A 14,677-nucleotide genomic window follows, 5' to 3' on the forward strand; every position below is an offset into this window, starting at 1 on the left:
CTTACCTCAAGGGATGGGATAAGTTATATCCTGCCCATAATTCAATTTGGCCCAAGAAGTGGAGATGAAAACAATGCCCTAATATTTCAAGCTATCAACAAAAAATATACTATACAAACCCAATTGGATAGAGTGATGGTGGTTTTGATCTTCATATGTTGACTCCTCAATCAACCACAACACTGATTTTTTGTATATTAGTAGATCTGAGGAGATTGGTAGGATCAACTACGATCTTGTTCATAATCGATCAGAATCATCATCATATCACATTCTAAAACAGAGGACCCATTAAAATATCAAAAATTTCAAGGGAAAATGGATAGAAACTGAAGTGAAATCACATAAAAACTTGACAAAAGTGAAATAATAATCTCCAAGAAAATAGAAATTAAGGGAAAAGTTACAATCTACAACTTAGCATAGTCCAAAGGCTAGAGCTTTTGACAATGCAGAGAAACCATTTACATAGGCGTGTAATACGAAAACTGACCTATACGCATTTTCATTCTTCACTATAGTATCGGTATAAAGAGCCGTTGTAAATATGCATGCAGTTCCCAAGACCATATCGCTGTAATGGGATATACGTTCGTCAAGCTAAAAACTCTTCTCCTTTACAAATAGTCCCGGAAACTTCAAGCCATTTTTACAGACAAGAAGCGCTGATGGTGCACAACCGTAAGCTGTAACAAGGTTCTAAGTGCTGCACGACGCATAGCTCCATGCAGTGATCGAGCAGGACATTTTGGGTACCTTACAGTGACTAGGAGTGGAAAGCCATGAACAAGTTCTGCCTTCTAGCGTGCTCTGGAATGAGGCGGTGGATAGTATCTGGAGGTATACCGGCAAGCTCTGTGAAAAAGAAAGGCACGCATGATAAGAGACTTTTGGAGCAAAGTAGATACAACACATCAACAGGTTGAAGATGCCAGGGCTCTATAGAGGCTTTTGCTGTCAGTCTTTGCTCGACTGATCTCATGGTACCAGTATGGGCTGCTATTCACATGAGGTGTAAACTATTGGATTAGAAAACAATGTTATGAAGTGAAATGTCGACATCATTAGTTTTCAGTTAATAGGCTACATCAAGTTGAGCAGCTACCACAAGACCTCCTTGCTCATGGGAGTTGCAAGTTTCATGAACAGAGGATGAGAAAGTGATGATCATACGCGATCACACTGCGTCAAGAGATAGTAACCCGAATGCTCAAACCATTGAAACTTAACAAGATTTTGGTACCGAGTCAAAATTAGTCATACTTTGAGATAGTATCACCAGAAGCTTAAAGAGGCAAACTAATCATCGTAGGATGATGTCACTGCTAATAATTATGGTGCATTTGGTGTTGAGTCAAATTACCTTGAGGTTTAAAATTAAAGAGTGGAGGAAGTGGGCGACCATTTGGAAGCCGGGTGTTGGGATCCCTCAATTCATCAAAGAAAGGGTGAATGCAAGCCTCCAACTGCAGTTCCAGAAAAATTAGGATGGTAAAGTTTACTTGTAGTCTCAAAATTGCAGTTCAGCTGGTTGAGGTGGAAGTTGAACTTACAGCTGTGCATCTTAGATTTGGTGAGTACTGGAAAAACCGACATACCAAGTCCACTGCCTCTGGAGGTAGACGCTTCTGGAAGACCTGAAATAAAGATTGCATAATCAAAATCTTGTACTTGAACAGGGAACAAATATTTTGAGATGGTTTACACAGAATGCACATGCAACTTCAGCCAGCTTGCTGGAAGAGATAAAAATGTTGAAACACACAGACCACAGCAACAACAATAACCAACTCTTCACATAAATTCTCTTAAGGTGTATCTCAAAAATAGGGCCTTGATGGCATTCAAGTTCTCACCAGTGATTCAGAACAATGGTTGGATCAAAATTTAGCAGTCAGGTTTTCCAAAAACTAGGAGGAGATAAAGGGAGCGGCAGTTAAGTTCTAACGGTCTTGATGTGAGCCTTTGAAGCTTTTGTATACAAAAGCTTAAATTTTCAAGGGCAATGCACTGAGAGATCAAGAAATGAATTTTGAAGAATAATCTTTGGCCAAAATAAAGTACTAGTCATGCATCAATTCAGCTGTCTTGTGCATTTCAACACGAAAAAAGATGTAAAGACTCGTTCCATCAGAGGAAACATGGTAACCATACCTTGTGCCAAGGATGGGGCTTGATCTGTGGGAACTTGAACTCTGTATAGTTTGGATTCATGCACTTGATCTCCTCTCTGGTAGGTGTTCCCAAAACCTATTACAATTCAACCAACATACAATAATCGGGACATGTTGATATCAAATGACTAACAGATGCTATGCTGTAGGAAAATGACCTAAATTTTTTCAACTCTTGTGATTGGGTTCCCGAAAAACCATTCATGTTGTTTGTCAGCAGTTTGCAAGGGTAAATTCAACATGAAGTTCTCTTTCCGAAATGCCAAGTAGTCAGAATCTTTCTTTACATCTCTATCTAGTCTTTCATACCAATCTTCATCAGCGGATATTTATAGTCAAACTCAAACTTTTGAGCCATTTTATCATATATTGATCATTAAGAGAACCAGATGCTAAAATTTTAAGCTTTAACACATGGGCGACTGATATCACCTTAATAATTTCAACTAGTTGATCAACTCCGCTTTCTCCTGGAAACAAGGGCTGTACAATAGATCAGAGAGACATGTCAGAGTAACATATGAAGGGATAACATATTACACATTGGAAATAGAAGGTAAAAGCATTAAGATTATCAGTCAACCTGTCCAAGAAGTAATTCAGCCATTACGCAACCAGTTGACCATATATCTATTGCAGTTGTATATTCCGTGGCACCAAATATGAGTTCAGGAGCACGATAATACCGCGAACAGATGTAGGACACATTGGGCTCCCCTTTCACCTGAGGAATGAACCACTAGGCATAAGCAACAGGAAACAGTCATTAATGACCTATGATGCACAAAGACCTACTTACCAAAACTTTGGCACTCCCAAAATCACAAAGTTTGAGCTGATGTGTGTGCGGATTCACCTGGATGATAAATACAACTTCAGCTTCTTAAATAAAAATAAAACAATACGATCAAGAACATTATTCTCAATATATGATAACTAAGAAAATTCCCACCTGGAAATTCTTTGGCAATTTAACATAAGAACAAATTCTGAACAGTAGTAATTTACAAAATCTCCATTTTCAAAACCCATGTTTACTTCTGCTTAATCATCAAATACATTCTGATTTTTTTTTTAGTTACAGCACTTTCTTTTCTCTAACATTTTGCTTATCTCTTAGATTTATCATTACAATTCCACCAGTTAAATCTACTCATCAGTTCGTGACAGATAATAAGGAAATAACCAGAAAATGAAATCATGACGTCTATTGAGTTAAAATCACCTCAATGTCAGTTATAATATAAAGAGCAAGCTGAATCTATTTTGTTAAGTAGCAGTGATGCATGATGCATTCCTTCATATGAGAACCCTGGTTATATGGAAAACTTTATGATTAATAGGCTAAAGATGAAATTTATATTGCCATCTTTTCCTAAAATTATCATAAAATAATCTCATTGCAAAAGCAGTCATCACCTGCCCATAGGTAAAGAGTCCTCTAACTACAAACTAGTATTGCTTGCTCAAACTCCACCGAAATGCACATGAGATGATTATTAAGTTATAACAACATTATTCCATGAACAGTATTTATTCCAATCACAGTTTTTTAGAGAGGTGAAAAAGAATTGTGTCCAATTACCAGTTAGCACAGTGGAGACAATATCTGATAAGAACTTGTTTGTCAATTAACAAAGAAAATACTTACAAGTAAATTTTGCGGCTTGATATCACGGTGACAAATACCAATACAATTATGTATATAAGCAAGGGCTCGGCATATCTGCACAGAGAGGAAGGAGTTGTGACAAGGGGTCCAGATAAGAAGATGGCAAAGAACTACTGGATGAGAATTAGCAAGGCACACACAAGATAGCATATCCAGAAAGGAACTGGCAATATTGATTGGCCTCTGGCAGTCTTTCCTATTAACATTCAGTTAAATAGAAGTTTCAGCAGTGAACAGCGACCATCAACAATTCCTCACCATGAGGTTTTGACCAGATTGACACATCAACTTGGGTAGATATATAATCGTATGCCTAATTGGCAACATCAGAGTAACATGTGATGTTTCGGAATATAGGAGCTTCACGAATGCAAATAATTGAAAAGGCCAAGATTATTGTCTGAATATGAATATCAGTTAAATCAAAGTCAAAGTACATAACTGCATGTTCAGTTTGCTACAGTATGAAGGACAGCCAGTGCGAATTTAAACCACTATAGATGGAGACTTTAAATGAGATCGCGGCACGTGTACTGCAAACTGCAGCAGTCTCATATATATGTATGTATATGCACATACAAATGTATATGTTTGTGTATATATATAAAACATATATAGTTCAGTTAAAAGTACGGATCGTTATGTAACTAAGCATGTAGGGAAATGATGTCATCAAACCGTATTAGATGACTGAAGTTTTATAGGGTGTCGAAATGTGTAACCACATATAATAAAGAGTAAAGCAAGTAATGCATCCAACTCAACTCTGGTTTAAGGCCTTTTGTCTTATCATTTACATGAATAATTGATCTGAAGATTGATAAAATAACCACTCAGTTATAAATGTCCAGTTCAGTCTGTCCACATGTTGGCATATGTTAAACAAGAGAATGTGTATAGCCATATATGCTTAGACACATACATGAAGGGCGAGTGAGCTAACAACTCACTACTCACATTCCCAGTTATTAGAGAAGCAGAACAAAATGAGACCAAAGAATAGAGGAATAATAGAAGGAGCATCCAAAACCCATGAGACAAACTAGATCTCCTAGCATTAATTAATAAACTAGAGATAGACTCAAAATATCAAACTCAAGCATACACTGCAGGAGACAGAAAACCTGTCAAATGCAAACATGGGACAGGAGAAGAGATTGAAGCTTGCAGACTATCTCCAATACAAAAGAATGACATTTAGGATTTAACTAATAGATTCAAGAAAATGAAAAACGCAAACACACTGACAAACTTCTACTTGCCTGATAGGTGTAAAGTTTGACATATATCAATGGCATTCGCTGGTTCATCCTGCTGTATTGCCGGGCAATACGGTTAACAGTTTCAGGAACATATTCCAGAACAAGATTTAGGTATAGCTCTTCCTTTTCAGTTTTTGCAAAGAATGAATGCTTTAGAGCCACAATATTGGGATGATCCAACATTTGCATAATCTGTAACTCCCTATTCTTGTAGCGTTTGTCCTGAAGAACCTTCTTGATAGCAACTATTTCTCCAGTCTCTCTGCACTTTGCCTGTTGAAAGCAGATAGGATTATACAAAAATGGAAAACAGCAGCGCAGCAAGAAAATAATTTTGATATGCACAGTTCTCAAAGGAAAAATAAAATACTGCCACATAGCTTACTTGAAAAACTACTCCAAATGAACCAGTTCCAACAACATGTTCTGCTATGTAACTGACCACCTGTCAACCCAAATAAAAAAGAAATAAATATCCAGAGTTATCCTCAATGACAAAAGTTCTAGAAGTAACCTCCACCAACCTGCTTGGACTGACCATTTCGACCACCGATGGTGGTCCTTATGACATGCCCTGTTTCAGCACCCACACCATCAATTATATCGGGTTCGCTATCCTGCATAACAAAAGAAATCTCTGTTGTAAAGCTTATCACAAACAAGACATCAAACAGAATGATCGAGATCTGCCAACTGCATGAGTAAAACTTTAGTTTAGTGTAGAAGCTAGTTTTCTTGTGAACCACTTTAGAAGCTGAAGAAAAGCATTAACATATCAACGAGCACCACAATGCTCCAAACTTACCCTATCATCATCGGCGTCCACTCTGTCCCTCAATCTCATCTCAAGCATCTCCCTTCCCAGCCAATCAACTGAACTAGATGAGACCTTGAAGCCATTAGCAGATCTTGAGCTCCCAGCTCCTCCATGTCCTAAGCCAGCAGATGCCATGAGTAAGGCTGATGAGTATCAATATCCTAATATCCTCTCCAATTTTTGAGGATGTGGCATTCCATCACAGTGATGCCAATTTTTACCTATATACATTAGGAAAGTCATTAAGCCAGTTTTGCTAAAAAAAAACACACTTCGTAATTAACAAAATAGGTCAACTGCCTTTTGTGTATGCTTCAAGCCAAAAAAAAGTTGAGCACTGCATTGTTCGAGTTAAAAACCTAATTTCCTCAGTCAACAACTTTGTCTGATGCGCAGGATAAATGTAACATATAGGACAGTGCAATTAGGTGGATTATTAGACGGAGTATTGTGCAATATATACACATACATATACTCATGCGTACATAAAGATATATATATATATATATATATATATGGGATTAGACTACTCCTCGGTTATGTATCAGATTGCTCAAACTTACCTAGACAAGAGACATCATAGTTCGAACCAATGATAAAGAATGTGCAACTTCATATATAATATTTCCTTCTGGACAGAAACAGATGCAACTGAGCTAAGAGCACAGAAAGACCAGGAGATGCATCGACCCAAGGTCTTTCCAATGCCATATAAAGTATGTACAGACTTCTTATCAAAGATTTATTTCTTGTTTAACTCTTTGGCCATGAGCAGACATAATAAAAATTGGAAAGGTGTACAATACAATCCACAACCACATGAAACAGGGAAGAATAATATCTTTTGTTTCATTAAGCAACACCTTAAGACCCTCTCGTCAAGGATGAAGGTTATGTAACCTTATCTCTTCTATATGAAATTTCACCTGCCAAATCACATGTCTGTCATGTGCAGTACTCATGGCATTATGTAATACATGGATGATTGGATTCTAGTTTGATGGAGAGCATGAAGCGGCTGAATCAATAGGGATTTCTATTTCTGAATTTGCCCATACATCACAATGTCCAGCTGCATCCAAGAAACCAAAGTGCTATTCTTGCTTTTCCTATCCATCTCTAGTTTCTATAAAGTTATAGCAGTTACATGAAGTGCCAGTACTTTGATGATTAGCATGTCAGCAAATGCACCAGACTCTGGAAACATTAGTCAGTCATTTTTCCTTTTCTTGTTTGCAGGCTTATAGAATGGAATAAACAAATAAAGCTACTTGAATATTGTCCAACATAGACAGCAAAATAAGCAAGCTATTCATTGGGAACTCTTCAATTTCGCAAGCTCACATCAAGCTCAACTCCATAAACTACATACGAACAACAAGCAACCTAAGCTAGTTGTCCCATCAGGTTTCAGCTACATTAACTTTGTTTCAGTTGTGTGGCCACAATCATTTCAGAACTCTATGCAACCTAGGAAGTTCGAATGGCCCATTCTCCATGTTGATGAGCCTTGCATCTGTTACCGCCAGAAACATCAACTCCAAACTTAACAGCAAGAGCACTGTCTTTACAGAAAGTGCAGTTGAACTGCTCTCTCTGAGGTTCTATTACAAATTCACCTTATTGATTCTTAACACTAAAATTATGAATGAAGCCATCAATTTTCCATAAAAGATGATAATGAGAACATAAATATCTCATTTAGGTAAGATTGGTACTCCAACTAATCTTTTCTCTTTCCCTATGCCTAGCCAAATACAAAAGCTCAAAACCCCATGATAAGACAGTCAACACCTAATTTCAAATGTAAAACAAAATAAATTCACCTATTAAATCAGATCTAACTCCAGACATCAAAAACACCAAAGACCTTCAGATTCACAAGAATCAAACAGCGACAATCACGAAAACACATAAAACTCAAACCAAACATTCCCAACTTCAGACAAAAGCAGTCGCAACCAAAAACAAAAAAAAAAAGGCCACACAAGAACCATCGACTAACAGGAACAAAATTCTCCGTCAACCCAGAGCAGATCACAAACATTTGCCTGCGCCTTCAAACTCCAATTAAACACATAAACATAAATTAACAGCGCATGAAACCATAAAGTAAGAGATTTTGACGAAAAGATGGATCAACAAACATAGAGCGTGAAGCATACTCGTACCTTTTCTCCTCTTTATTCTCTACTTTTTCATCATTCACTTTTTTCCTTTTCTCTCTCTATCTCTCTCTCTATATCTATAGGTTCAGGAAGAGTGTGTGTATAGATATAATAATTAAAGTGTGTGTATTTGTGTGTAACTGTGTGTGTTTTTTGGGGGGTTTCAAACACTTCTTCACAACTGAGACTGACTGCAGAGAGTGACAGTCTTCTTCACTGTCCAAAGTGAAAATACTAAGAGAATACAAATACTTGTGTGCATATCCGATATTCGTATTCGTATTCGTATTCGTATTCGTATGTATCCATCACTTTCTTATGGAGGATGATCCGGTGGTGTTGGGATAGATTGATTTTGGTGCACCAACCAATGAATGAAAACTCCTCTCATTTTTCTTTTTTGACCTTTTCATTCTTTTGTTCTTTTATATATGACTTTCTTGTCCCCCACACCCAAATAAATATAAGAGATAATTATATTGTCCTTCTCGTGAGATTTAATATAATTATAAGTAAATTTTTTATAATTTAAAAAATTACTTTGAGTATTCTTAATATTTGTTTCCATCCAGCAATTAAATTTCTTCATTAGTCACAATTAAAAAATAATAATTAAAATTTACTGAATTTGCTAATATTAATATAAAAAATTAAATAAAAATTCATATTTATTCATAATTAACTTAGTACCGATTTATTGTAGAATAAATAAATTATTTCTGATAAAACTACCCTTATACACCTTTTACGTGCGCTAATGCATGTGAGAAGGTACATCTTTACCGTTATAATGACAATTTGGCCAACCAAAAAAATTATTTGATTTGCAATAAGTCAATAGTAAGTCAATCGGAAGTAATTATGGTTTTCAGTCATTTTTCTTTTTTTTTTTTGCTAGTATAAAAGAAAATCGTGAGTTTTAATTAACAGATGGATCTATTTATTGGACGAGAACAAACATCAAGTATATCAAATATAATTTTTCAAAATATATGAGGTCTACGTGTAATTTAAAACTCAGGGAGAACAGTGTAATATCCCAACAATTTATGTATTCTTTTGAGAAGAAACTGACAATTTATACACTTCATCAAAGTTAAATGCTTCTAGGAAAAAAAATGAGTAAATATATATTTCTTGTATTTTTCAAAGAAAACATATTTAAAAAACTGATATGTAATTACTCACTTTATCTAAAAGATTAATGGATGACTGCACAGTTCTTCGTTGAAGTTTGGTGTAATTACATTACATTTAGTCCCTCTGATTTTTTTTTTATTTAACAAATAGATCAATTCGTTAATCAAAATTCATCAAATTTGTTGATACCAACAAAAATTTGAATGAAAATACATATTTATACTCGATTGACGTATGTACTCGTGTAATACGGATCAAATAAATTTTTTTTCTGACCAAGCTACTCTTATATATTTTTTTACACTAAAGCATGTGATAAAGTATATATTCACTCTTATAAGATTAGTTTGGTCAGAAATAATTTATTTATCGTGCAATAAGTTAATTGAGGATAAATATATATTTTTATTTATTTTATTAATATTAAAAAATTCATGATTTTTTACTAACATGAGATTTATTTGACAGATGATAATAAATATTATGGTAGTAGTAATTTTTAAAATCACGAGAGTCTACATATAATTACATCAAAAATCAAAAGAAGGGCAGTGTAATTATTCTAAAAATTATATAATTAATAACTTAATTTTATAATAAATTAATAAATCTTTTACGTAATTTTCTTTAATATATTTATTATATTCATTCATTACTTAATTTTAAATCTATAAAATGTAATAAAATTTGAACTACTAGCTAATATTTTACTTTACTGTAGTTAAAATATATATTTTTCAATTAAGAAAAATTTAAAATACAAAATGTTAAAAAAAATTAAACTATAAATATATATATAAAATAAGTACAATATTATCTAAATGTTTAATTATAAAAAATAAGTATTAGATTCGTTAATTTAAAATATTTAAAGGTTTCTTTAGAAAGTATTATTCATATCCATCAGATAAATCACTTGAGGGGCAAAATCGGCATTTCGATTTTGCAGTTGATTAAGGGGTTCGGGCCCAACGGCGACAGTTCTACAATCGGCTTTGTCCGGATTAAAAGCTCCGAAAGCCACGTGGCCCCACCTTAGCCATTTGAGCAACACTCGAGATTTTCTCCCCCATATATAGGACACGTGGCAATGAATTGTGTCGCTGGGCCAGCTTATTGTGGCAGGCCCGGTCGCAGGCTATCAGAAAGGTCAATTCTGAATATCTCATAGGTGATGAATTTGGGGCCCTAGTTGAAGACTTTATCTTCAAAGAGCAAATAGTCTCCAACAATTTTCAATTCCCTCTTCCGTCCTTCTCTCTTGTTATGCGATTTATTATATAATTCAATATAATTAAATTTAAAAATTAATTTAATATGCTAATAATGATAATAGCATCCCTACCATTGTTATTAAATTACAAAATCACCCATATTATTGAAATAATTAATCACACGTCTTTTTTAGTACTGCTTTTTATTATACTAAGATATAATTGACAAGCGCGATAAAATATAAAAAAATGCATGTATGTTGGCGTCGCTAAACGAATGAAGACTCACAAACTGGTCGATCAAGATCAATTAGACATCAATTCCATTGTCTATAAGGGACTGAACGACAGCTCTAATCTCCGCGTCAAGCTTGTCCCTTCCCCTAGGAGTGTAAGAAGCTGTGCAAGCATAGGCTTCTCCAGCCGTATGGCCAACCACGCAGGTATATCTGATCATGATTTTGAGTGCGGCCATGAAATCTTTGGAGTTAGTACCAGCAGCCACAACCGGCTTGCATGACGCCCTCTGGATGAATGAAGCAGAGACGAAGCCCTCTGAAATGAAGACGTCCACAATAAATGTTTCTATGCATGACTGGAACAATAGTGCTTGTTTGGATCCTTTGACGTCTTCCTCGCTGGTAAGTGTATGTCTGTTATCATCGCCAAGAAAATCTTCTCCACCAAAAAAGCTTCTTGGTGCCGGAGAAGGCTGCAATGTGCAAAGAGATGGTTAAAACGCCAACCCTGTGAATCTTAAATGAGCTCCAACAAAAGTCGACCCAAGTCATTGCCACTGTTTGAGTTCACTTCCTATATCGAACTCCAAAGCTAATTTATTTTCTCAACTTTTGGGCATAATGAGCTTGTGAAAAGGTCATAAAAATCTATTCATTAGGGAGGTAGATGCAAAAGCTTACCCAGGCAGAGTGAAAAGCACTCCTCTATGTACATGTTGAATGCCTGATTTTTCACCTCCTCCATTCACGAGCATGTAACTTATGACATCAAAGTCTCAACATCACAAGGCAACCTAAACAGAATACCCAAAAAGAGTCCTTTTTCAATCAGGTAAAATCACCTTCTCAATGAAGAGTTCGAGTACAGATGACAGTACGGGTACATGCGTATAACGAACTTGGCCCAACCACTCTTGATCCTCCCCCCCTCCCCCCAACCAAACTCACACCAACTGCAGACGAGCATACAAACAGGGAAGGGAATTCTTGAGACCAAGTGCAAACATTTTCTTCATGAATTTAACCGAATAGATATCGGTGCAGGAAGAAAATGTTAGCAACGTGGATTTCGTGAATGATAAATCGAACAGAAATCCAGGAGCCACTATTTCTGATTCATGATCAATTGGTTTCTACCATATAAGCACCAAACTGCATTAAATTTGTATTTCTGTGCGGTTTGCAACTCTTTGTTACCCAGAGCGCTTGAACACCAATCTTTATTTATTATCACTGCTACAATTATCAATGAAACCCTCAATGCTCCACAAAAGATCATAATAAGAACAGAAATCTCTCATTTAGGTAAGATGCATACTCCAATCTTGTCTATTTCTCCGTGTGTAAGAAAATACAAAAACTCACAAACCCATGATAAGACATTCAATACCTAATTTCAAATGTATAACAAACATAAATCACCTATTGAATCAGATCATAACTCCAAACACCGAAAAACATTACCATTTTCAACACACCCACAAATTTAGACAAAAAAATAACACAAGAACATCTACAAACAGGAATAAAATTCTCCGTAAATCCGAAGCAGGTTGCAGACATTTGCCTGCTCCTTCAACTCCAATTAAGCACATAAACACGAATTAACAGCGCCTGAACCATAAAGTAGCAGATTTCGATAAAAGAAAACTGATCAAGAAGCACAGAGCGGAAACATACCCGCACATTTTCTCTCTCTTTATTCTCCGCTTTCTCTCACTATATCTATAAGTGTGTGTATTTGTGTGTTTTGACTTTCTTCCCAATTAAGATACTGACTGAAGACTGAAGAGAGATCATCCTTCATGAATATTCCAGTGGTGCTGAGAATAGATTGATTTGGTCACCAACCAATGAAAAATGTTCAAAAACTCTACTAATTCCTTCTTAGACCTTTTTTTTTATTTTTTTTTATTTTTGGTAGACGACACGCTCGATGTGTATGTAAAAATATTTAAAAAATAATAAATAATATTTTTATTAATGAAGTGGTTATCGAACGTGAGATAATGTGTTTCGAGCGTGAAATATGGCAAAAGTTTAAATGTGTGCAAGCTTAAAGGGTATTTTAGTAAATTTATTAAAAATATTGAAATTACTATTATAACTTAATTTTATTAAAGGGATAGAATGAATTAAAAAGATAAATTTAGATATTTAAAAGTTGGTATGTAGGATTTTCTTTTGTAATAACTAATCATCGTGGCACGTTGTCCATATGTACTTATAATAAATATTTTTTCATGTTTTAATATATATATAGATAAGAATAAATTATGGATTTGTCATAGTAACATATTATAAGTTTCATAACCTTCTTTTATCCAAATATTTCAATAATTTATGCTTAAAATAAGATCTAATAAATTCAAAAATTATATTCTAAAATATATGAACTTATAAGATTTCATAACTAATTTGGTCCAACGCCCTTTTAATTAAAAAGTTCAACAAAATAAATTCTGAAAGTAACATTGGACACGTTGCCACACTAAACAACTCAAGAAGAGACTGTTGATTAGGGATGACAGCGGGATGAATTTGGGTGGACTGGGGACCCGTACTGCCATAGCACCCGTCGGTGCGGATCTGACTCCATACACCTAGTTTTTATTATTTATTTATTTATTTTTACAAATAAGCAAAATGAAGAAGAGAGTCAACGGAGGGCGAGCGACAAAGCCGCAGGCGAAGAGGCGTGGAGCAAGCGAGAGCGAGAGAGAGAAATTGAGAATAGATGACCGAACGCAGATCTGGGAGTTGGCATAAGGGGGAAGGAATGGAAAAATACGAACAAAATAAATATCTAATTATACCGGCTGAGACGGATTTATTTGGGCTCGGTACTAATTATCACCCTTACTATTTATACAAATAATGCATTATATATTTACCTGTCGGGTGTTGTAAATACGATCTTATTTTAAAATATTTACGAGCCAAATAAAAAGAAAAATGGCATTATATATTAATTGAAATATAGTAATAAATAAGCCAATTATTTATTTTATTTGTGAGAAAATAGGAAGTAATATAAACATGAGATAATGTACAAATGTTTTTCACAAAAATAATGTAATGTAGAGATTTCCTCACAAACTAAAGTAATGATAAATCCATGATATAATTACTTGAGGGGTAATATCGACATTGGCAATATATATGGGCTTCGGGCCCAACAACGGTATTTCTGTATTAGTATCTGGGCCCCCACGTTAGCCCGTGGAGCAACACGCGAGAATTTCCCCCCACACGTGGCAACGTTGTGTGCCGCAGGACCATGTTATTGTGGTGGGCCCAATTGCATATTATCGCAAAGGTCAATTCTGTCCTTTTCCCTTTTGTTCAAAGGTAGAGTTAAGATTGATTTATCAATTAACGGTAGAGTGTTAGCATTTTTTGTCCGGTCTTTTATAAGATTAACATTTTTTTTGTCTTATAGGATTAAAAAAGTTGTGGATGTGATGTCATGCATTAATTATGTGTGATCAAAATCTATCAGATATTGGGACCACATTTGCAGCGTTTTTTAATCATGTGGGATTAAATATCAACTTGAAAATTTTGGTATCAAATGTGGAACACTCTCCGTTACAAGCACAAAAATTACCTACGACTGCATGTAGTTCTTAGCAACCACATGTTTATTAAGATTGGGATTGTTTGGTATAAAATTAGCAAATCACCAAAATGCCCACCGAATAAGACAAGAAGTCTTGTCACTTTATCCGCTTCGTTTTCTCTTCCCCTCTTTTCTTCTTCTATCTTTGACCCGAAGTTCAAGCATTTTAATGAAACCCCCGCTTTTTATCACCATTGTTGTCGTACTTTAGTCACAGTTAAAACCATATAATTCAACACAGAAAGAAACATATGTAGATGAATTTCTTATGTAATTTATTAGTTGTAATTATTATTGCATCCCGTATTTTATTTCATAGTTATCTATCAATGCAAGTATAAAAATTTTAGTATATATCCTTTTAAAGTC

General features: G+C 35.0%; 1 protein-coding gene and 1 long non-coding RNA gene across 4 annotated transcripts; both read right to left on the bottom strand.

The window, feature by feature from the left end:
• Window positions 1–362: 362 nt before the first annotated feature.
• SK41 (shaggy-like protein kinase 41) lies at window positions 363–8,311 on the bottom strand. 3 transcript variants are annotated; one of them, XM_011093993.3, is made up of 13 exons: window positions 8,097–8,311; window positions 5,914–6,041; window positions 5,633–5,725; window positions 5,494–5,553; window positions 5,109–5,381; window positions 3,826–3,900; window positions 2,974–3,030; window positions 2,758–2,898; window positions 2,607–2,657; window positions 2,155–2,250; window positions 1,554–1,637; window positions 1,364–1,466; window positions 363–855 (listed from the first exon to the last, which is right to left on the bottom strand). In XM_011093993.3, the coding sequence occupies exons 2-13, from the start codon at window positions 5,959–5,961 to the stop codon at window positions 767–769; spliced, it is 1,170 nt and encodes a 389-aa protein (XP_011092295.1). In that variant the 5' UTR covers window positions 5,962–6,041; window positions 8,097–8,311; the 3' UTR covers window positions 363–766. The 3 variants fall into 3 exon arrangements, with proteins under 3 accessions (XP_011092295.1, XP_011092292.1, XP_011092294.1); XM_011093990.3 differs by having other exon boundaries at window positions 5,914–6,146; XM_011093992.3 differs by lacking the exon at window positions 8,097–8,311 and adding an exon at window positions 7,931–8,085 and having other exon boundaries at window positions 5,914–6,146.
• Window positions 8,312–10,591: 2,280 nt separating this feature from the next.
• Window positions 10,592–12,522, bottom strand: LOC105172521 (uncharacterized). Its single transcript, XR_848661.3, has 3 exons — window positions 12,367–12,522; window positions 11,368–11,480; window positions 10,592–11,159 (listed from the first exon to the last, which is right to left on the bottom strand). It is a non-coding gene; the product is annotated as an uncharacterized LOC105172521 (long non-coding RNA).
• Between the last annotated feature and the right edge of the window lie 2,155 nt (window positions 12,523–14,677).

This window comes from Sesamum indicum, linkage group LG10 (assembly GCF_026168435.1).
Source record: "Sesamum indicum cultivar Baizhima isolate 11 linkage group LG10, ASM2616843v1, whole genome shotgun sequence".
Taxonomy (NCBI): domain Eukaryota; kingdom Viridiplantae; phylum Streptophyta; class Magnoliopsida; order Lamiales; family Pedaliaceae; genus Sesamum; species Sesamum indicum.

What these genes read in the sequence shown, in the direction of transcription:
- SK41 (XM_011093990.3), bottom strand. Translation starts at nt 6,060, where the DNA reads ATGGCATCTGCTGGCTTAGGACATGGAGGAGCTGGGAGCTCAAGATCT. An exon ending in CTGAATTACTTCTTGGACAG is followed by an intron (nt 2,658 to 2,757) that starts GTTGACTGATAA and finishes TCTATTGTACAG; the next exon opens with CCCTTGTTTCCAGGAGAAAG. An exon ending in AACTAGTTGAAATTATTAAG is followed by an intron (nt 2,251 to 2,606) that starts GTGATATCAGTC and finishes GAATTGTAATAG; the next exon opens with GTTTTGGGAACACCTACCAG.